This window comes from Macaca mulatta, chromosome 1 (assembly GCF_049350105.2).
Source record: "Macaca mulatta isolate MMU2019108-1 chromosome 1, T2T-MMU8v2.0, whole genome shotgun sequence".
In the NCBI taxonomy this organism is placed as follows: Eukaryota; Metazoa; Chordata; class Mammalia; order Primates; family Cercopithecidae; genus Macaca; species Macaca mulatta.
The window spans coordinates 228396060-228419371 of NC_133406.1; the positions used below are offsets into that span (position 1 = coordinate 228396060).

At 42.9% G+C, this 23312-nt stretch overlaps 1 protein-coding gene across 6 annotated transcripts in view; it reads right to left on the minus strand.

The window, feature by feature from the left end:
- VPS13D (vacuolar protein sorting 13 homolog D) overlaps positions 1 to 23312 on the minus strand; it is a 284839-nt gene that overhangs the window by 187089 nt on the left and 74438 nt on the right. For all 6 annotated transcript variants that reach the window (XR_013407652.1, XR_013407651.1, XM_015113831.3 and 3 more), the window contains exons 26-35: positions 21881 to 22103; positions 17681 to 17891; positions 14764 to 14935; positions 14464 to 14576; positions 12066 to 12278; positions 8087 to 8352; positions 6792 to 6925; positions 4430 to 4585; positions 2459 to 2669; positions 1483 to 1557 (exon numbers count right to left, since the gene is read on the minus strand). Coding sequence is in view for 4 of the 6 variants with exons in the window: in XM_015113831.3 (XP_014969317.3) it covers positions 1483 to 1557; positions 2459 to 2669; positions 4430 to 4585; positions 6792 to 6925; positions 8087 to 8352; positions 12066 to 12278; positions 14464 to 14576; positions 14764 to 14935; positions 17681 to 17891; positions 21881 to 22103 (1774 nt within the window). In the remaining 2 variants the exon portion in view is untranslated. The remainder of the gene's footprint in view (positions 1 to 1482; positions 1558 to 2458; positions 2670 to 4429; positions 4586 to 6791; positions 6926 to 8086; positions 8353 to 12065; positions 12279 to 14463; positions 14577 to 14763; positions 14936 to 17680; positions 17892 to 21880; positions 22104 to 23312) is intronic.

The window sequence follows — 23312 nt, forward strand, 5'->3', positions numbered from 1 at the left end:
GTAGAAAGAGAGAAAGTACACACAAGTGTAAAGACTGGAAAGGAGGCTGAGGCAGGAAGATTGCTTGAGCCCAGGAGCTGGAGGCTGCAGTGAGCTATGATTACAGCATAGCTATGATTGCATTCCAGCCTGGGCAACACAGTGAGACCTTGTCTCTTAAAAAAAGGGAGAAAAAAGATGGAAGGAAATGCAGCCTGTGCTGTATTTCTCTTTTTGAAGAGAAAGGGAAACATAGAGATAGAAAGCAAGTGAGATGGAGTAGAAAGAACACAGATTTAGGAGGCAGGTAGACCTGGCTTTAAGCCCATCATAGGGGACTAAAATGTGACCTCAAACAAGTTTACTTAAGCAGTTCCAGTCTGAGCTGGTTTCCTCATCTCAAGTGGGAATAATAATGTCTGCCTCCAAGAGCTATGAAGAGGATGCAACAAGACAACACAAAGATAGGCATACAGGACCTCAATAAACGGTCATAATTATCAGTATCACCACCATTAGTATGACCACTAGTAACAGTGGCTAACATTTATAGAGCACTTACTATGTGCTAGCACTTTCTTAGTGCTTTGCATATAGTAATTTACTTACATCAAATCTCTGAGGGAGGCAGCCTCTTATCTTCTTTCCACAGATAAAGAAGCACTGGTTCACAGAGGTCAAAGCCACTTCCCGAAGTCATTAATAAGTAGTGGCAGAGAGTAAGGATCTGAACCCAGTCAGTCAGCTCCAGAGCCCTTTATTTTTTTGAGACAGTCTCACTCTGTTGCCTAGGCTGTAGTGCAGGGGCATGATCTTGGCTCACTGTAACCTTCGCCTCCCCGGTTCAAGCGATTCTCCTGCCTCAGCCTCCTGAGTAGCTGGGACTACAGGTGTGCACCACCATGCGCAGCTAATTTCTTTTTTTTTTTGTACTTTTGGTAGAGACGGGATTTCACCATATTGGCCAGACTGGTTTCAAACTCCTGACCTCAGGCGATCCGTCTGCCTCTGCCTCCCAGAGTGTTGGGATTATAGGCATGAGCCACTGCATCCGGCCTCAGAGCCCAAATTCTTATCCACTATAAAAGACTGCTGCCTGTCATCCCAGCACTTTGGCAGGCCAAGGTGGGCGGATCACTTGAGGTCAGAAGTTCGAGACTAGTCTGGCTAACATGGTGAAACCCCCATCTATACTAAAAATACAAAAATTACCTAGGTGTGGTGGTGCATGCCTATAACCCCAGGTCCTCAGGAGGCTGAGGCAGGAGAATGGCTTGAACTGGGTAGGCAGAGGCTGCAGTGAGCTGAGATGGCGCCACTGCACTCCAGCCTGGACGACGTCATTATTACTGACCTAAGATGATATGCAGTCCAGAGAAAACACATAAAGGGTCCTCCAAACACACTCAGCTCTCTAAGTCGCCTTGTGGCAGCAAGAGAGGAAATGGGAAGGAAGCATATCATCAAGATAAACAATGGGTAACAGAATCCTGTTCAAATTACCTTGACACACCAAAAGAGCTTTGCGACAATCATCCATGCTGAATCCCAGCTCCTGCAGCCTAGCCAGCTGTAACTCTAGGAAACAAATAGCATATAATTTTCATAAATAATTTTATGTAAATTAATCTACAAACTAATTTTAGAAAAAAAGAAAAGAAATTCAAAAACCTGTGACTAAAACATTTCATTTCGCTAAGCAAAACTGGACTCCTAATTGGAGAGTTCAATCAAGTGTACCCTGAAATCTTTGAGTCTTTTCCTCATATTGACTGTGTTTTTAAAGTGATGTCCTTGCCAGGAATTGGGAGGAAAGGTCTTTTTCCCATCTGGCCCCTACATTTTCCCCTGTAAACAGTTTAAATTAGGGGTGGGCACAGTGGTTCACACCTGTAATCCCAACACTTTGGGAGGCTAAGGTAGGGGGACTACTTGAGATCAGGAACTCAAGACCAGCCTGGGAAAAATAGCAAGACCCCGTCTCTACAAAAAAATATTAAAAATTAGTGAGGCATGGTGGCACACACCTGTAGTCCCTCCCAGCTACTCAGGAGGTTGAGGAGGGAAGATAGCTTGGGCCCAGGAGTTTGAGGCTGCAATGAGCTATGATCACACCACTGCTCTCCAACCTGGGTGACAGAGCAAGACCCTGTCTCAAAATAAACCAATAAATTAATAATAAAAGTTTAAAAATAAAACTTAGTGTTACTCATATAACTTCAGAGGAGAACTCTCAAAGCTTAAAACTCAACTTTGGCATTATCCAGGAAAGAGGAAAAATAGTGGAGTAGTTGGTTAGGGATGTTTTGTTGGTTTTTAAATTTTAAAAAATGAGAGAGTCATACTTAGGACTTACAGTTATACTTAATGACATACAATTAAACTATGAACAATTTAATTGTGCAAAAGAAAATTTTAAGAGTCAAAAAGAAGAAGTGTAATTAGCAAGACTGAGTGGGTTTTATAGGTAAACACCTACCCAAGACAGGATCTAACGTGTGTCTTGTCCCTTCTCTGATTTCCTCTCCAACGCGAGATGCACCTGGAAGGTAACTTTCAACAGAGTCTGACGCCAGGGCCACTGAGTCTGGCACTGCAGCATTAGCTTGCTCTGGGATGGATTTTGCAATGGCAAGAAACAGCTGAACATCATTATAGGAAAGTCTGATATCCAGGGCTTGTAACTGAATCTAACAAAATGTAAAAAAGGTAGCAATTTTTTAAAGCTGCAGTGGTTTTGCATCCATATCACTTACAGATGTAATTCCTATTTCAAGTTCTAAAAGTCCAACAGATACTGCACCAAATTTCTCATTTAAAAGATTGCAAAGATCTTGAAATTAAGCACTAATAACCATAAGGTAATATGTCTCAACTATGAGGTCAAATGGTCACAAAACTGCACCACGTAAAAAATACTAAGCTAGGATAATTACTAGAGCAATTAGTATTTCAGCAGGATGATTTTCATACAAGTATATTAATCATTAAAGCAGAGGACCAAAGATGGCTCTGGGGGAGAAAGGAGCACCTATCAGCAACATTTCTTAATCCCTTTTGCATGGATCTATTTAATTTTTTAAATCTCTCAAACAAAATGACCAACCAACAAAATTTATCTCTTTATTCAAACATAGCTTAAATGAGTCAAGTTTGCCACTACTTCCTGAAATCCAGTCTTACTGAGAAATGAACAGTACAGCTACCTCTGGTACAGGCAGTGCAGACACCAAAACCAGACTAGTGCACAAATGAGCACTCTGGATGGCTGTCTCAATGTCTGAAAATGGTGTTAATAATAATTAACTAATTTTTTTTTTTCCGGGAGGAAAAAAAAAGTCCGGCCGGGCATGGTGGCTCACGCCTGTAATCCCAGCACTTTGGGAGGCCGACACGGGCAGATCACGAGGACAGGAGATAGAGACCATCCTGGCTAACACGGTGAAACCCCGTCTCTACTAAAAATACAAAAAATTAGCCAGGCGTGGTGGCGGGTGCCTGTAGTCCCAGCTACTTGGGAGGCTGAGGCAGGAGAATGGCGTGAACCCAGGAGGTGGAGCTTGCAGTGAGCCGAGATTGCACCACTGCACTACAGCCTGGGCGACACAGCGAGGCTCCATCTCAAAAAACTAAATAAATAAATACATAAATATCAGAATGGCTTTTCTTTTTTAACCTCCTATGGTTCAAATGGATTGATTAATTATCTCCATTCAACCAAGGAAATCAAATGCCCAATTCTCAAGCCTGCCTTCCCTTGCTTCACCTTGAATCCTCCTTACTTCCCTACATAGTTCTTTGCTCTAGTTAGACCGTCTGCTTCCACTCAATTTAGGTTATTCATTTGGAATGCTCTCCCTCCTCCTCTCTGATTATCTACATCCTACCCTTCCTCCCAAATCCACCTTACGTGGAGTCTCACTCAAGATTCCTACCTATGCTGAGTTCTGCTTTCTATAAGCTTCTATATTCTACAAGACAACTCAGGACTTTCATCCTCCCCAAGACTGTAGGATCTTCTAGGACAGAAACAATGTCATATTTATTCTGTATGTGCTAAAATAACTAAGAGGTTGTTGGGGCCAGGTGCGGTGGCTCACACCTGTAATCCCAGCACTTTGGGAGGCCGACACGGGCAGATCACGAGGACAGGAGATAGAGACCATCCTGGCTAACACGGTGAAACCCCGTCTCTACTAAAAATACAAAAAATTAGCCAGGCGTGGTGGCGGGTGCCTGTAGTCCCAGTTACTCGGGAGGCTGAGGCAGGAGAATGGCGTGAACCTGCAGTGAGCCGAGATTGCGCCACTGCACTCCAGCCCGGGCGACAGAGCGACACTCCATCTCAAAAAAAAAAAAAGAGGTTGTTGGGCTCAGAGTAAGTAAGTACGCCTGCATAGGAAACTGTTTGAGAGCGTATCAACATATTACACAGATTTTGCATCATTACCTCCAGGACAGGTGGGAAATCTTCACTATTGAATGCATCCATCAATCCTGAACTATTTTGATAAGAAGAATTCCCCACCAACTCCACTTGAATTTGTACGGGATCCACAATTGAAAGAGCTGTATCTTGCTCATTCCCCAGTCGGCATGAAAACACCTAGAGAATGAAATGCAATATGGCGAGAATTAATGTCTGATTGAGGAAGGGTCCAACTATCAGCACAAAGAGGCTAACTCAGAAGCCGTCGGCCATGTGTTATCCCAAGACCTGTAACAACTGCTGAAATAAATACTGTGAAGAGTGAGGCCCCCCACTGCTGCCAAGAGCACAGGCAGTGGTTCACCCAGAGGAAAAGGCAGTTTAGCAATACATCCCAAAAGCCTTACGAATCTCACACCCTTTGATCCAATAATCCTACTTCTCTCTAGGAACTAGCAAAAAAAAAAAAAAAAAAAAAAAGATTCACTAAACCATTATTTAATAGTTAAAAAAAATTAAGAGCAGCCAAGGTTATATCATATCTACTCAATGGAGTATTTGCAGCCATTTTAAAAATGACAAAAAAGACCACACAGATTGTAAGAAGACAGTTACAACACAGACTGTGTGAAAATACAACCCAAAATAATGTTACTCCCCGACTTGAAGGAAAGAAACACACCAAAATGTCCACAGAAATCATATACGATTTTTGATAGGTTATTTCCCCTCCCCCATGATATTTTCATAATTAAAAATAAATACATTAATAAAGCTGGGTGATAGGTACATATGGAGTTCATGATATTATTCTGTTTACTTTGTATATATTTGAAATGTTCTATAATAAAAGGTTAAAAAATAAATACATTCATTGGGAGAGAGAAAGAAGGGAGAGAGGGAGAAAGGACTCCAATTCTAGGACCAAATTATTTTGCATGCTCAGGAAGAGCGCAGAGGAAAGAAAACAGCCATCACTTGGGTCCTTCTTACCCCTTCACCCCCTCCACCACCTTTCTGGGGCACACCCTAGTGCTGTTGAAAAACATGTGACACCAAGGTCCTTTGCCATATTCAAAATTCAAAATTCATAAGCTATAAATTCTCCCCCAATGATTTATCAAGCTGGTCTTAAAATTCAGACCCAATTGTGCTGTCTAAAAGGCAGGACTGAAAGGAGTTTCCAGCAATCTCAAATATTTTGCCATGTAGTTGTCCTAAGACTTTAGAGCAGAAAAGTTTCATTTTCCTTTTTCCTTCAGGGGTTTCTGCTACACAAAACCCAATTGTACCTGACAGTTCATTAATCAATCACCAAGATTCTCCATTCAAAGCTAGTATTGTGGTGGCTTGGAAGGCAGATGAATTGCAATTTCATGATCAACTCACATCACACCAGCATGCAAATCCTTCCTCTCAAACGGAGGTTTCTTTACAAGAGAGAAACAAGTGGTCAAGAAGTAGAGTCCCTACAGGCCTTATTCCACTGTTTGTCTCAAAACCATAAACCACATACTCCTAACAGTGAAAATAAGTTTTATTCGTTCAAACTTTGAGCAATACCACTGGAAAGAAAAGGGCATGAAAAGTCTAATCATAAAGCAAAAGGAACCCTGACCAATATGCTAACAGTATGGCATGGGGAATGTGAGCTGACATGAGTCAAGTACAAACATCTGACAGAAACAAGAACTTGCCACGGTTCCCCTTCTGTCTCCACACAGCATGGCTTAACAAGAGACAAAGCACTTTTGGCCTAATATTGCATAATGGCATTTTCGAGCTACAAAGGCCACTCCAGCACAAATTATCTTCTTCATGAGATGACATGAGAGCCTAAAGCACCACTATTATCCATGCGCTCCTTTCAGCCAGGCAGGACTCTGCAGAGCTGCCCTTTTATAGATCAGGTCTTCCTGAAAGGATAACATATAAGATCCTTAGCACTTTGTATAAATAGGTTTCCCTTCCCAAAGCCCTAGCTCTTCACAGGCTGCACTCCAGGTGAGGAGGGGGATGCAGGGGAAATGAGAACCACAGCCTCACCTTCATGCATGAGGTCTGCAGAACGAGAGGGCACGACAAGGGGCCTCATAGGGCAGTAGGGACTGAAGAAGTCTCCTTGAACTTCTTGAGGAAGAAAGGGTGTAAGAGAAAGAGGCAAATGCCCTCTGCATATTTATAGCCTAACACAGGGAGACTGAATTCATGCATTAGAATAGCCAGGGAGATTTGGGGAGAAAACAAACAGGAGAAGAGGACAAGGGTCTTCCAATTCCATGAATTACTTCCCCTAATGAAAGTTTAAGAGGTAAAATTATCTTCCAGATGCTTTTCTCGTGAGCCAACATGCAGTGCTGTGATCAACACATAGACTTCTTACCTCAATGCCAAACAAACTTCCTGAAAAGGGGCGATCAACAAACCGGGGCTTATAGGTGAGCACTGTGGTGCCTTTCAGAATAATGGCATTGGTGTCAAAGCAGGACACATCTTCAACGACCACAAACTCCGTGCCTGGAAAGGACAACATTGTCAATCAAGCCAGAGCTGGGAAGCTAGAAAACACCAGAGGCTGTTGCAAACGAGGCAGCCCATTTCCACCAGGCTACAACATGAACCAGTAAGATTTGTTCTGCAAAACGTCTGCTGACATTTACTAACACTGTCATCCTGAACCAATATTCTGCATCTGGCCATGTGCAGCTAAGCCAACAGAGCCCTGCAGCGGCAGGAAAGACTGGGATGTGATTTCACTCTTTAGAATATTTCTAAACTAGATAGAGAAACTGCACCCCAGTCCTCCTGGGAGGCCTAGGAGATATTCAGCAGTTCACAAAATCATCCTTTCTCTAAGTGATGACCTGATTGAAAATTCCAGGAAGAAGACTCAGGTACTAATGTTGGCCAGGCACTATGTATCTAAGTAGCTATTTACAAGGTTGTTTACAAAGAACGTAGACCAATTTAATGTCGAGATTTTTGAAATCGGTAAGTTTTCAAGTTATTTGTATATATTTAATAGTAAATTCACTCTGCTTTACACTGTATTTTTATCAAAAACCATATATAGATTAAGCTTTTGTAACTGAACTCATGTAAAACGCATTGTGCTAGCCAGCTTCATCAGAATCATTGAGAAGCAGGTACAGGTATCAGAAACGTAACAATAAATACACAAATACATACAGATACACTAGATGAGTTCGCTAGTCAACAAAAGCCATCGTAAATCCATCTATACAAAGAAAAACATTCTTTTTGTAATGAAAATAAAAATCCCCCCACTTACTTATCTTCAAAACTGAGGTTTTCACATACTAAACTTGCCTAAACTCCACAAACCACATCTGCTAGGGCCCTAAAGATCAAACAGCAAATTGAAGACAGACCGTACACTGGGAAAAAAAAGACCGCTGCCAGGCGGGTGCTCGGGCCAGGCATAAGCACTAGGCAGGCAGGGGGCAGGGACAAGCAACCCCACAGCCTTCAGTGGGCCAGGCAGCTCCCACCTGAAAATAGAGGCCAAGACCTCTGATGCTTTCAGGTCTGTAAAAGAGGCAAATGTGTAAGTGCTCATGTGAAAAATGGGAGGCAAAAGAGAAATCATCCTGTAACACAGATACTGAGTCTAACATCCAAACTAAGCACCAATGAATCACACCGACATATAATCACCTGTTACATTGACCTTGACCTCCAGGTGCCTTTCATTGGACACAGGAAGGGAAGACCGCTTGGTAACTACTCCACTCTTCACAGTTTTGGGAACTATAGCAGATTCGCTGCTAGAGTTATGGTGGCGAGAAGGAGTAACGTGATTTTGTTTCTTAATATCACTGGGAGTGTGGAGAAAATCATGGACTAACAGTAGCCAGTCAAATATGAGAAACACACGGAGATTGTTGAGAACTACTGTAAAGCAGGAGGAATCCTTGGTAGATCTATAAAAAGAAGACAGGAGAAACTAAATAGGAAAAAAGAAACATGGTATTTCAATAACCTGCAAATGTACTGCTCGGTTTTGGCAGGTGGTATTCCAGTATTTTCTAAACTGTCTGCTTAGAGTATCAGTAAACTTTGAACAATGGTTGAATAACACTTTCAGTGTATTACTGGTTTAATAACACATTCAGTGTAATAAGTTAATCATATTTTTAAACAAGGAACATTTTATAAGAAAGCAGCATAGATAGCATAGCTCAGAGGTTCTCAATCAGATGGTTTTGCTCCCCTGAAGACATTATTTCTTTTTTTTTTTTTTTTCCCAGAGACAGGGTCACACTCTGTTGTCCAGACTGGAATTCAGTGGCACAATCATAGCTCACTGTAACTTGAAACTCCTGGGATCAAGTGATCCTCCCGCCTCAGCCTCCCAAAGTGCTAGGATTACAGGTGTGGGCCACTGCACCTGGCCCTTGGAGACATTTTTTATTCACATTTTAATTGCAATTGCAACTAGAGGGGGTTGTTATTAGTATGTAGTATAGGTAGAGGCCAGGGATGCTGTTAACTATCCCACAATGTACAGGACAGCCCCATAATAAGGAATTATCTGACCTAAAACGTCAATAGTGCTAAGGTCAAGAAACTCTGGCATGGTAAAGAGCACAGGCTTTGAAGTCAGAGACGCAGACTTAAATACTGCCATTTACGAGCTGTGTTATCTTAAGAAAGTCACCTACCTTCGCTCAGCCCGTCTTCCCACTTATAAAATGAAGAATATTAATATGATAAGAAATAAAGCACCAAGCACACAGCAGATATTTGATAAATGTCACTTTCTTTCCCTATGGGCTATTTCAAGAAGATCAATGAGGCACTCCTTCTTCGACATCTAGGATCACTTCTTTATAAATAATACCAAGTTTATACACACTTGGTATAAACTAGATTGTTTCTCTAGCTGAAACTGACCTGACGGCCCAGATCTCTTGGCCAGAGGAGAACAAGTAAGATGACATTTACCAGGGATAAATGTCCCCTAAGCAACCTAGAGGTAGAGTTGGGGTGGGGGCCGGGGGACAAGTTGCCATTACTCCAAAGTCTGTATTTGAAGTGAAAACCCAAGGGGGACTCTCAGGCCTGACCTCAAACCATGATGCAGGCCCGGCCTACTAATGGATAGGCCTCAGATGAGCAGGACAAGAGAAACAGGGGCTGGAGCACTTCAATGGGGTTTTCTGGGTTGAACTTGGTTCCGTAAGCCCAAAAGAGACTCTAGGGTTCTAGCTACTACATGTACCTGGTTCCCTGCTCTAAAAGGTACTCCTATTTGGGAAAACCTAACTTGGAAATATTTCTAAGGCTGGTGTCTCTGCTCTCCCATTTCTCCTAAACCTGGCTCACTGCCTCCAGTAAAAGGGCATCATGATGCATGACTCCTTCTTACAGACACAGCATTTTTCACAGAAACACTCTACTCTTTTGTAACGGAGAAAAAATGTTGCCCTCAGTAAAATGTTTCCACCCCATTTTGAACACAGATTGTCAGAGTTCTGTATTTAACTGGAAAGTCACAGTGTGTTGGATCCCTTTTCTGGAAAATATTTCAAGCCTTTAAACACTGTGAAGTGATTTATATTTGACACACAAGATCCCAACAGAAGAGTAATTCTTCTTCAGACACGAAAGGCGTTCAAAAATTCCCATCAAAAGAACATTTCACTCCTCTCGCTAACAATAGTATTTCTGTTAGTAAGAGCCAAGGTAAGGCTTTATTATTTGACTCCAATAAATTATACACCTATAATACATAAATATTTCCAGGCCCCCTGTATATTAAAAATATGGTAAGAAGGAGACAACTACCTGACAGTCTAGGAAGCCAGATTAATAATAATAAAGTAAACTCAAAAACAAATGTTTCCCGGCTGCATGTGGTGGCTCACACTTGTAATCCCAGCACTTTGGGAGGCCGAGGCAGGCAGATCACAAGGTCAGGAGTTTGACAGCCGCCTGGCCAATATGGTGAAATCCTGTTTCTACTAAAAATCCAAAAACTAGCCAGGCATGGTGGCAGGCGCCTGTGGTCCCAGCTACTTAGGAGGCTGAGGCAGGAGAATTGCTTGAACCTGGGAGGCGGAGGTTGCAGTGAGCGGAGATCGTGCCACTGCATTCCAGCCTGGGCAACAGAGTGAGACTACGTCTCAAAAAAAAAAAAAAAAAAAAAAAAAAGAAATGTTTCTCCAGATGGACCAAATAAATAGATGCCAGCCTCTTGTTCAAAGTTCAACCAAATGAACTGCAAAATGCAACCATCTTATCACATGACTGCAATCAGCCCAATGACGAGAAATCTGTTGGAAACGTCATTGGCTTTAACATCACAGACCCAGGTTTGACCTCTGATTTCCTGACCTACTAGCCGTGTGACCTTAGAAGAGTGAACTAACCCTTCTCCAAGTTTCTAACATGGAAACTGCAAAATGAAGAAGTCACCCCCTTTGCAGACTTGTCAGGATTTCACTAAGGGTAGCTAAAGCGCCTGGCTCATGGCAAGGCCCAATAAGAGGCAATTAGGATTCCTACTCCCGAATTTTTTAAAGTTCACACAAAAGTATAAATGTCTACTCTGCTAGACTTCCTAAAGGCATATGAAGAAATCGTGACCTCTCTCGAAAAACGAAACACAACCTAAACCCTGGGGAATTCTGAACAGCACACTGAAATGTCAGGCATACAGAAACATGTAAGAATAATCCTGATGACTTTTTGTTCTGTTTTTTGCTTAACCACAAAGTTTTTCACAATCTTTTTACTTAGTGGTTTATACTTAACAACATGTCTGATGACATGAAGCACTAACAGAAGGGAAAGTCTCCTTTTTGGGTTTTCATTGAAAGACTTCTTTAGATCAGGCTTAATTTTTCAGTTTTAAGGTCTATGTTCAGCCATAACATCAGCAAATGGTGTATCATAAAATAACACGTTATATCAGCAATAACAATGACAGCTGCCAACTGTGCCAAGCAATATGCCAGAATTACTTTAATTATTACCTCTACCCCATGTGGTGGGTAGAGGTAATTTTCTATTTTATGTAAGAGGAAGTTGAGGCTCAAAGGGGCTAAACAACTTGTCTGAAGACACATAGCTAGACAGTGAGAGAGCAAGGTTTTCAGCCCAGATCTGTCTGATTCCAAAATATATGTTCTTTCCATATACAACACTGCCTCCCATAACACCAGAAAGAAAGAATATAACCTAACTCAAAACGGTAAAAACTATGTATACATGGATAATGAGTCCGTAAGACTGGAATAAACGGGTAATTCAAGTCAAGCCCACCTTCCCTTCCATTATTTGTAAAGACCAAACATCTTTTTACTTTTTTCCTTAAACCAGCATAGTTTCTTCCTTCTCCAAGCCATTTTACAAATTAAAACAGTCTATCGTTCACAAGGAGACTGATTTTCAGGCTCAATTCTGAACTACTTTATTTTTAAAGGCAACTGAGACATCTTTTGGCCAATAAATGAAACTGCAAGATTATAGGAATAATACGTTACTACACAGTACACTGCACTGATGAAGCCATTATCTGTTTATCTTTCTAGCGATTCCTTGGTTTTTTGATGTTCTAAAGCCAAAAAAGACTTGACCCAAAAGGGAATGTCTCCATAGAGAAAGGCAGAGAAGGGTCTGGACCTGCTACCTGAAATGTAGCTCAATCTGAATGGATCCTTGGGTGGTGCTGCTGTTCTTAGCAGGCTGAAAGATACAGCTGAACACGTTCGTCATGCCAGGGCTCGTCTTCTGCCCAGCATAACGGGTGTCAAAAGCCATCATGGAATGGGAAACCAAGTTAATGGACTTGGTTTGGTTGGAGAAACTTTCATAGAGCAGTTTACATTTCTTGAAGTCAAATCTAAGGGAGAGAAAAGAAAGCAGGCAAAATGTGAAACACAACTCTTCCATTTTACAAAAGTATGTAAGTTCAAGATAACAAAAGCAAAATCAAAAATATATCTAAGTCCCATAAGGAGAATAACCTTCATTCTGAGTTTTTTTTGTTGATTTTGTTAATAGACTCCTTGAAATGGAGTTAGTGTCACTGTGCCTTGGATCTTACTTTTCCAGTTCCAAAAAGATGATCTTGCTCATAGGAAACGCATGACAAGTAACAATACCATATGTTTAACATATTCTTGATCTGTTATCATTCCCACGACCCACCAGAAGTCTAAGAAGTCTGTATATTCCCAAAGAATGTCAAGGGTCCCTCGGGCCTTCATCTGTCAGCTTCTAGCTTGCCTGCATGTTTCACTCTACAGTGTCTGTCCAACTGTTTATGTAAAACTGTTATAGTGTACTGGGAACAAATAATGCTCTTTACATGGAGAATAATTCAACTAATCTACCAAGAGGAAATGCATTTGGAACCATCTTTTTTTATAACAGAGAAAGCTGCAATGAGGAATTCGTAATTACTCAGTACCATTATGACAATACATGCAGAATTATTCCATATTGAGAAAAACTAAGGGCATAGCCAATCATCACAAAAAATTGCTGGGTGAGGTGGTTCACGCCTGTAGTCCCGCTTTCTTGTGGGGGCTGAGGTGGGAGGATCACTTGAGCCAGGGAAGTGGAGGTTGCAGTGAGCCGAGATGGCACCACTGCAGTCCAGCCTGGGCAACAGAGAGAGATTCTGTCTCAAAAAAAAAAAATAAATAAAAAGAAAAGAAAAGGAAAGAATAAAATTGCTGGTTCACAAGACCACCAATCTGGGACCACACTTTCAGTAACCAATGCTCTCATCAGCTGAGTTAGGTACGGACCATGGTGGACTTTCAACAGAAAGACAAACTAGAAGACAGAGTGCTTCAACAGGGAATAACTGGCCTTGAAGTGCTGTTTTCAAATGCCAAACCACTTTCCCAGTCATACGACCTTAAGCTAGCCAGAAAAACTCTATCTGGAAAAGAGGAGTGATGTATGCCCAGCTTACAGGGCTGATAAGAGATCAAAATGAAAAGGTTATTAAGTATGACACGCACTCTTTAAAGTTCAACACCAGTAATCATGAATTCATACATCTATATTGACACCAAAGCAGTGACAGAAATAAGTGAAGTACTAGGTAAGCATATGTACCATTTCAAGGGAGCAATTGCTACTGTGCTTCCAGATGTTTCCAAGTGAGAACATGGACCTAGTATTGCCAAAGCTTCCAGTTTTTCAAAAGAAGCTAAATACAAACCTTTTATATAAAATCCTGCAACTTTTTTGGGGGGCCGGCGGGGGGGTACCAGGTTTCAGCTCTGTCGCCTAGGCTGGAGTGCAGTGGTGTGATCATGGCTCACTGCAGCCTCAACCTCCTGGTTCAAGTGATCCTCTCACCTTAGCCTCTTCAGTAGCTGGGACTACAGGCATGCACCACCATGTGCAGCTAGTTTTTTAATTTTTTGTAGAGACAGGGTCTCTCACTATGTTGCCCAGGCCAGTGTGGAATTCCTGGCCTCAAGCAATCCTCCTGCCTTGGCTTCCCATAAGTGCTGGGATTCCAGGCCTGAGCCACTGCGCCCAGACCCTAACTTTGAAAATGTTGGCCAGCGAGGCATCAGTGCCGCACATCAAGTGGTTCTACATCTCCCACCCCGTAACTACTCAGACACACAGCAAGACAGGACTTCCTGACTCCATCACCCTGTGTGGGACCACATTTTAGCTCCACGAAGTCTGCCAAAGCATTTAATTGCCATTCAAGACAATTCCAGAGTTCATTTTCCTCTCTGGCACATCAAAACACTAGCTGCTCTGTCACCCTAAGCAACTATAACGAGCAGAACAGCCTGAGACCCACAATGGTCACACGGTATGAGGGAGAAAAAGATCTTCACTGTTTTAACCACTGATAATTTGGGGTTGTCTGTTACTACAGCATAACCTAACCGACGTTGACTGATAGAGCAATGCATCTAAACTTTTCAATGCAGACGAGATTCCACCTGCGGGCCACCACTCTGCAACCTCTGCTCCATGTCAACGCAAAACATGTGTATTATTTGGATACTGTTACTAACAGTATAATAATATAATTAAAGGCATACCTGGCTAGGGACCCAGCACCTTCTTTTCTTTTTGGATCTTTAAGCTCCAGACTTACATTCACCATATCAATGAGGAAGCACATGCAAGTGTACACTTCTCCACTCAGAACAGTCTACAAAAGGAAAATGCCCGTCAATCCATAGCTGATGATGCCAACCTAAAAACAGGTTAATACGCCAAGAAATCTAATTTGCTTGCTGCTCCACCTTCTTTCTCCGGGTGAGTTTGAGGAATAGATACACAGGGTGACCATCAGCTGAGACTATGAGAGTTACAGAAGAACATAAGATCTCACTCACATGAATTCTTGGATCTTGTAAATCATAAGGCCGCATAAATTCCTCTATGGGTTCTCCCAGGTTGTTCTCTAATAAGCCGCGGATCAGCTTGTATTTATACAGATCCAGAGAGCAGTGGACTGAGGAGAGATTGCCATGGATAGATATGTCTGGCACAGTATGACTTATTTCTCTACGAAAAAGAAAAAAGATCACTTATACAAACAAGTCACTAACTTAACACTGACATAGCTCACACCCAAATAATGGGGCTAAAGTGTATTCACCCACATTATCAAGCAGGTAATTCCTACTTCCAATGACAAAAATTTCATGTAGCTCCAAATGAAACAAGTTAATACGACTGGCATGCTTCAACTATAAAAAGCCCCTTTTCTCCCAAAATTTACATTTAGGAAATCCTCAAACCAGGCCAGGTGTGGTGGCTCACACCTATAATCCCAGCACTTTTGGGAGGCTGAGGTAGGAGGATCACTTGAGCCCAGGAGTTCGAGACCAGTCTGGACAACATAGTGAAACACCATCTCTACAAAAAATGCAAAAATCAGCTGGGCGTGGTGGTGCGCACCTGTGGTCCCAGCTACTCAGGAGGCTGAGGCAGGGGGTTCACTTGAGCCCAGGAAGTCAAGGGTGCAGTAAGCTGTGATCGCGCCACTGTATTCCAGCCTGTGTGACAGAGTGAGACCCTGTGGGAGGGAGGGAGGGAGGGAGGAAGGGAGGGAGGGAGGGAGGGAGGAAGGGAGGGAGGGAAGTGAGGGAGGGAAGGGAGGGAGAGAGGGAGGGAGGGAGGAGGGGAGAGAGGGAGGTAAGGAAAGGAAAGGAAATCCTTAAACCTAATATGAGCTAACTAACTAATCTATTAACAAGGAAAACCTCAAGAGACTCAGAAAGAGCTTAAATATTACAGTTGGGAAAGCAACAAAGAAAAGATGCCAAGATCTTTAACTCTTTGGATTTAGTGGTAACTAAAGGCAGACACACCAGTGTTTCATACTGAGCCCAGATGGGACATTAGGATAAACTCCGAATAGGTTCATTATCTCAGTTGGGATGGACAGAAGTAAAGTTGAAGGGGGGAGGGGGCACACATCTATACCTCATCTCAATACTAAAAAGCTTTCTCTAACCTCCCATGGGTGAACTGGGCATCGTGAATCCTACAGATACTATGCTCTAAGTATAGAGAGGGATAGCATTTGAAATGGCAGAGGTATGTAAAAAATGACTCTGTCTGCAGAGAAAAGCCAACATACAACAGAGTTTTAAAAGACAATGATGCAATAACAAAGAAAAACGGAGACAGCTGACCAAGTGCCATCTCGGGCTGCTGTGTGTGCGGTGTGAGACTGACAGGACACCGTGCATCCAGCATCACCTTCTATCAGGCCTAACAGAGTACAATTATCTGCAGAGAAACACTGATGGGAGTGGGGAAAGTTTAGATAAGCTGAGTAGGAAAGCTTTTTTTTTGCGGGGGGGGGGGAAGCATTGCTTGAAAAGAAAACAAAGTGTTCAATTTCTAAATAATGAAGCTCCTCTTAAGACTGCTTAGCCAGTAAAACCAAATATAGCCCATGCCAACCATAACTGAACACCAGCCAGGGAGCACTTGAATAACACGTAAGACTGAAACACAAACATCCCAGTGAAAACAGCTAAGTTGTATCATTAATCCAGAGAGAAACTAAAAAAGTGATATTAAATGACTTGCCCAAACCAAGAACTGTGAAGGGAGTGGCCAAAAAGAGATTCAAAATCATGCCCTATACAAATAATAAAGCTGTTTTTCTTTTTTTTTTTTTTGAGACTGAGTCTTGCTCTGTCGCCCAGGTTGGAGTGCAGCAGCTCAATCTCGGCTCACTGCACCCTCCGCCCCACTGGTTCAAACAATTCTCCTGCATCAGCCTCCCAAGTAGCTGGGATTATAGGTGCACGCCACCATGCCTGGCTAATTTTTGTATTTTTGTATTTTTAGTAGAGACAGGATTTCACCACGTTAGCCAGGCTGGTCTCGAACTCTTGAACTTGTGATCTGCCTGCCTCAACCTCCCAAAGTGCTGGGATTACAGGCATAAGCCACCATGTACATACACCAAGGCGGATATGACAAGGCAGGTGGATCACAAGGTCAAGAGATCAAGACCATCCTGGCCAACATGGCGAAACCCCACGTCTACTAAAAATACAAAAATTAGCTGGGCATGGGGGAGTGTGCCTGTAGTCCCAGATACTTGAGAAGCTGAGGAAGGACAATCACTTGAACCCAGGAGGCAGAGGTTGCAGTGAGCCCAGATCTCGCCACTACACTCCACCCTGGTGACAGAACAAGACTCCATCTCAAAAAAAAAAAAATAAAGATCAAATCAAACACTAAATTAGAATCATCTACTTAACTTCCTGTATCCCTCAACAAAACATAAGTGACTTCAGAGGAATTAGTTTTCTCTTTCATAGTAGCCCTCATGTTCAGCACATAGTAGGGACTCAATAAACATTTGTTAAATAGATGAAGAAATAAGTGAATAACTAGTTCTTCCAAACTTAATAGCACTGATTTCCGCATTAAGATTCTACTTATCATAGACAGTTATTCAGATACAAAACATTGGCTGGGCATGGTGGCTCATGCCCGTAATCCAGCACTTTGGGAGGCTGAGGCAGATAGAACACCTGAGGTCAGGAGTTTGAGACCACAATATGGTGAAACCCCATCTCTACTAAAAATACAAAAATTAGCCAGACATGGTGGCGTGTGCCTGTAATCCCAGCTACTCGGGAGGCCGAGGCTGAGGAGAATCATTTGAACCTGGGAGGTGGTGGTTGCAGTGAGCCGAGATTGTGCCATTGCACTCCAGCCTGCCTGAGGGACACAGTGAGACTCCATCTCAAAAAAAAAAAAAAAAAAAAAACCACTCACTTGTCCAAATTCCTTTCCACCTGCAATTTCAGCCTACAAGGCTCGGTTAAGAGGCTTCCTCCTGTCTGTCGCACAGAATAGGAAGGGAAGATCAGATCTCCACTACTGTCCTCTGGTGCCTTGGAGTACTCTCTTGGATGTCTCTCTGCAGCAAAGATGTCCATGTCCTGGAGATCCACGACAATGCAATCCAGCAGGCAGACATGGTCTTCTACAAGGACCCAAGGAAAGAGAAGTGATGAAGAAAAGGGGACCCGAAAAGGGGTTGCCCTCAACAAATAAAAAATGCAAAGCTCATTCTGTCTTTGAAAATGTTTACAGCTACCTGCTTCCCCCCGCTGTCCACTACTCAGAAAACTGGCTGTCCAGGAGTCTCCACTATGGCAGCCAGACCTCCTGATGCAAAGCTCCATGTGCTCAACACACCCTGCCCGCCTGCCTCCACTCCAAGCACAGACCGCGTCACAGTTCTTCAGTGTCTCATGCCCACGCTGTGACAACTGAGGCTACCAGGGGGAGGTTGATGACTAAATCTAACTCCTTATGCAATCCCTCCCTACACACAATGCTACCAAAAGGTTTACAAACTTTTCCCAGCACTAAAATTCTTTTTTCAAACAAATATTGCCACATGTAACCACTTCCATTTCCACCGACCAGATCCAAACCACCTTCATTCTTGCCCAGACCAAAAAGAACTCTCCTCCATTAGACCTACAAAATTCCAGTCTAGCCCTCACAAAACCATTCTCCCCACAAAATACCTGAGTGATCCTTAAAAAAATAAACAGTCCATAACATTCACTTCTTTTATACACTTACTGGCTATGGTTAATCCAAAATTCTTTCTGTAAGCCGGGTGCGGTGGCTCACACCTATAATCCCAGCACTTTGGGAGGCTGAGGCAGGCAGATCACCTGAGGTCACGAGTTCAAGACCAGCCTGGCCAACATGGTGAAACCAGTCTCTACTAAAAACATAAAAATTAGCCAGGGGTGGTGTTGGGCGCCCAAATCCCAGCTACTCAGAAGGCCGAGGCAGGAGAATGGCTTGAACTCGGGAGGCAGAGGTTGCAGTGAGCCAACATCGTGCCACTGCACTCCAGCCTGGGCAGAGCAAGACTCCGTCTCAAAAAAAAAAAAATTATTTCTGTAAAACTCCCCCACATCCCTACGAGGCCCTGCATAAGCCCACTGCCTTCTTTCCCAAGCTCATTTCAAGCCATTCTCTCTCCTGCTCACTAAGCCTCAGGCTTACTGTCCTTTGTTTCCCCCAACATGCCAAGCTCTTTGCTGCCTCAACAGCCTTACAGGCGGCACGGCCCTCCCATCTCATCTAAATTCAGTCTTCTCTCTTCTTCTGTCTTTCCCATGATAACATTTATTATAATCTATCAATATTTAAATGTTCAGTGTCTTTTCATTAGTCTGTAAGTAGCACTGTAGGAGGAGCCATGTCTAACAGCATGTTAATATACTAGGGAATAAAATATTATAACACCTGGCATTAAGTGGGCACTGAAAAAATGAGTTTTGTATTAGTTAGTTACATTGATAAATACAGGAAATAGATAAATGTAGAGTTGATCTGGTAGAAGGGGGTAAGGAAAGGGAATGAAGCAGGCTTTGGAGATTCTCTAGGACAGGGGTCCCAAACCCCCAGGCCACGGACGGGTACTCACAGCAGGAGGTGAGACGGAGGTGAACGAGCATTACCACCTGAGCTCTGCTCCCTGTCAGATCAGTGGTGGGATTAGATTTTAAGCGAGGGATCTAGATTATGTGCTCCTTATGAGAATCTAATGCCTGATGATCTGAGGTGGAACAGTTTCATCCTGAAACCATCCCCAACCCTGTCCACGGAAAAACTGCCTTCCATGAAACCGGTCCCTGGTGCCAAAAAGGTTGGGGACTGCTGCTCTAGGGTACTGCTATGGATTCCTAGGATTATATGGGAACAGTGTGAAAACCACTGTCTTAATCCAAGACAATATATCATTAATAGTGAAATTTCATAAATAAATAGCAAATTAGTAGGAGAAATACTGTTAAAAAAGAGACCTTCTTTCTATAAAACATCCCAAATCACTTCTTATTTTATTTTATTTTTTATTTTTTTGAGACGGAGTCTCGCTCTGTCGCCCAGGCTACAGTGCAGTGGCCGGATCTCAGCTCACTGCAAGCTCCGCCTCCCGGGTTCACGCCATTCTCCTGCCTCAGCCTCCCGAGCAGCTGGGACTACAGGCGCCCGCCACCTCGCCCGGCTAGTTTTTTTTTTTTTTTTGTATTTTTTAGTAGAGATGGGGTTTCACCCGGTTAGCCAGGATGGTCTCGATCTCCTGACCTCATGATCCGCCCACCTCGGCCTCCCAAAGTGCTGGGATTACAGGCTTGAGCCACCGTGCCCGGCCCCAGATCACTTCTTAAAGGCATCCACTGATACATATGTAAGACTGGCCTTGTTCCTAGTCATCACGGACGTCATAACATCAGTGACGGTAGGCAGCATGTGCTGAGTGGCCCTCAGGTGCAGCCCTCTCTGTGCTCTAAAAGTGCATGCAGACAGACTGGCAAGCAGTATCATGTTCAGTTACAATTCGGTTCTGGAGTCAGACTGCCAAAATTCATAGTCCAATTCTTCCAATACTATCTACATAACCTTGGGCAAGTCAGATTACCCAATCTCTGCGAGCCTTTGCCTCTTCATCTGTGAAATGGGGGTAGATCACGAGGTCAGGAGATCGAGACCATCCTGGCTAACAAGGTGAAACCCCATCTCCACTAAAAAACACAAAAAAATTAGCCAGGCGTGGTGGCAGGCGCCTGTAGTCCCAGTTACTCGGGAGGCTGAGGCAGGAGACTGGCGTGAACCCAGTGGGTGGAGCTTGCAGTGAGCCAAGATGGCACCACTGCACTCCAGTCTGGGCGACAGAGTGAGACTCCGTCTCAAAACAAAACAAAAAAAAACCCTACAGGAGTGTAATGTGAACAAAATAATTAATGTAAATAATGCACCACAATGTTTGGCACATAGTGTTTCACAACTACTACTATGGTGATGAAAATTATTTTGTTGAATGATCAACATAATTAAAACCACTTTCCTGTCACCTATAGGACTATAAGGTACCAGAGAGAGCTAACAATTCCTCAAATCTATGTAACAAGACACTCAGCAGCCTCTCTCAACTAGTGTCCTGCATCTTGCAAAGTCCCAACACACTGGACTGATCTTTGCAGCTCATATTCTGCCTCCCTCTCTAGCAGCTCAGAGCAGCTCCCACTTATCGGGTGCATCATTCATCCAGAACACATTTAACAACAGAAAAGAGGCCGGGCATGGGGGCTCACGCCTGTAACCCCAGCACTTTGGGAGGCTAAGGCAGGAGGATGACTTGAGCTCGGGAGTTTAAGTCCCAGCCTGGGAAACATGGTGAAACCCCGTCTCTGCAAAAAACGCAAAAAAAAAAAAAAAAAAAAAAAATTAGCTGGGTGTGATGACGCATGCCTGTAGTCCCAGCTACTCAGGAGGCTGAGGTGGGAGGATCGCTTGAGTTCAGGAGGTCAGTGCTGCAGTGAGCCATGATTACAACACTGCACTCTAGCCTGGGAAACAGTGAGAGACCCTGTCTCAAGGGGGGAAAAAAAAATACAGAAAACCAGAAAAGCCTCCAAAATAATGCTCTCATTTGGAATGACTAATTCTTATAGTGGAGAGAAGAACACCAATAACCAGATGGTTCATGTCTTTTAAACACTGTGCTACAGCATTTCTGTTGTTGCCTAATTTACGCTAACATTTTTTAATGTGTTCTTTTATACTTTTTAGAATTAGTGGCTTGCAAGGATAGTGTCTGGGTAGTGGCTTGCAAGGATGCAGGACTCTTTCTACTTATACTATCACTAGCTGGTGGCAACTATTTTCACCTATAAGAAAAAAGTCCTAATAGACTATCTAAAAATCACTTTAATTACACTGTATCTTGTTAATTTAACCCTACTGTAGAAGTCATCCAATGATAAATTGACACCGAAAACTCTTAAACCTTCTAAAGCAAAATCAAAATCTCATCGTCGTTAAAGAAATGCTATCTCTTCATTAACGTCTGCTTGAACACAATGTGCGCCCCCCACTCAGGTTCCTGAACAGTCCTGTGAATTTCCCCACCTTCAGTATTACGTGGCTTTTCTCCTCTTTTACCTGGACTACTGGACACTTGGCCAACAGACAGTGTGGGCTGCAGCCCTCGCTGCTTGGTGGAGGTACTGGGCACAAACTCACTCTTCAGGCTTCCCAGGCTCATTCCAGCAAGAGGCGTCATGAACTGCCCCTGGGAATGGGTTCCCCTGGGCTCCTCCGTGCTTGTCGTTTTTCTCAGACTGTGTTTGGGAGTACCTGTTGGGGAAGCTGAAGGCACAGATTCCTGGGAAGAAACAAAATAAAACTAGAATGCAGGAAATGGGAAGCGGGGAGCACTGGTGGTGGGACTCTATCTTTAATATCTCCAAAGTCCTATCCCAGTCCCCAGCGTCTTCAAAGACTCTAATAGTTGCACTTCCCTCGGCCTCCCAGATCCCATAAACAAGAGGCTACCAGGATCATGACATTTACTGCCACAAAAAATTATCAGCAGAGATGTTATACATAGTTCAATACTTGCTGAAAACTTCTGCAGGAAGATACCATCTCTTGGCTCAAGAGCAAATGTGAAGATGCCAATTGCTTCAAGTGGTTTAATCGAGGTCAAATGCAGCAAAAGCAAGTCTCCCAGCTATATGATAGCTTGTTGCTTTGCTGTTGGGGAGGGGCATATTGTTCTAAGAAAAGACATCTAATGACAACATGGCTCCAATGTGTTTGTACTTTCTAGACGTCCCCCCTCATGGGTTTACATTTCCCATCTAAGTAACTGGAAATGAAAACAAAATGGAAAACAAAAGAGGTCAGCCATTCCTATGATGTTTCTGCTCAAGGGCATACAAATTAAGAAGGCTAACAGAGAAGAAAATAGATTCAGTAATTCTATTGAAAATACTACCCTTCTTACACACTTAGTACCTTCGTTCAGTTAATTGCTAACAGAGGAAAATCTATTTCACCAGAACAATTCAATAATTGACTTAAGCTTCCCAGGGCTTCTTCTTGGAGGCCTCAGAGCTACATGTCTGCGTGGCTCCCATAGCATCATGGTTCCCATCATGCCATTCTCAAATGCATCTGAGAGGAGAGGAAGGATGGCTCTCCCTCTAGGGCTGCCTTTTATGTTGACTCCTCTCAGCTTTGGAAAAGAATACAAAAATACTGCTCCCTTTCACAGTTCTCTCAAGTAGTAATTACAAGTAAAAGAAACTAGTTCTTGCTTTCTGCAATTTTTTTTTTTGCAAGGCAGATTACTAGGTAAATGTCATTATTCAAGTATTTCAACATTAAAACCTTTCCCTCTCACTTAGTTTATTTAAACTCTGTAAAGTGTTTGTTGCCCTTTCATTTGATTCATCTCTACATCCTCTCTGTAGTTGGTTTAAATAAATCAGTGGTTTGAGAAGATTAACCCAAAGCTTTTGAAAGACTTTGACTTAGAAATTGTGGTTTAAGCATAAGCTATGGTTGAGAAAAATGAAATAAAATCATA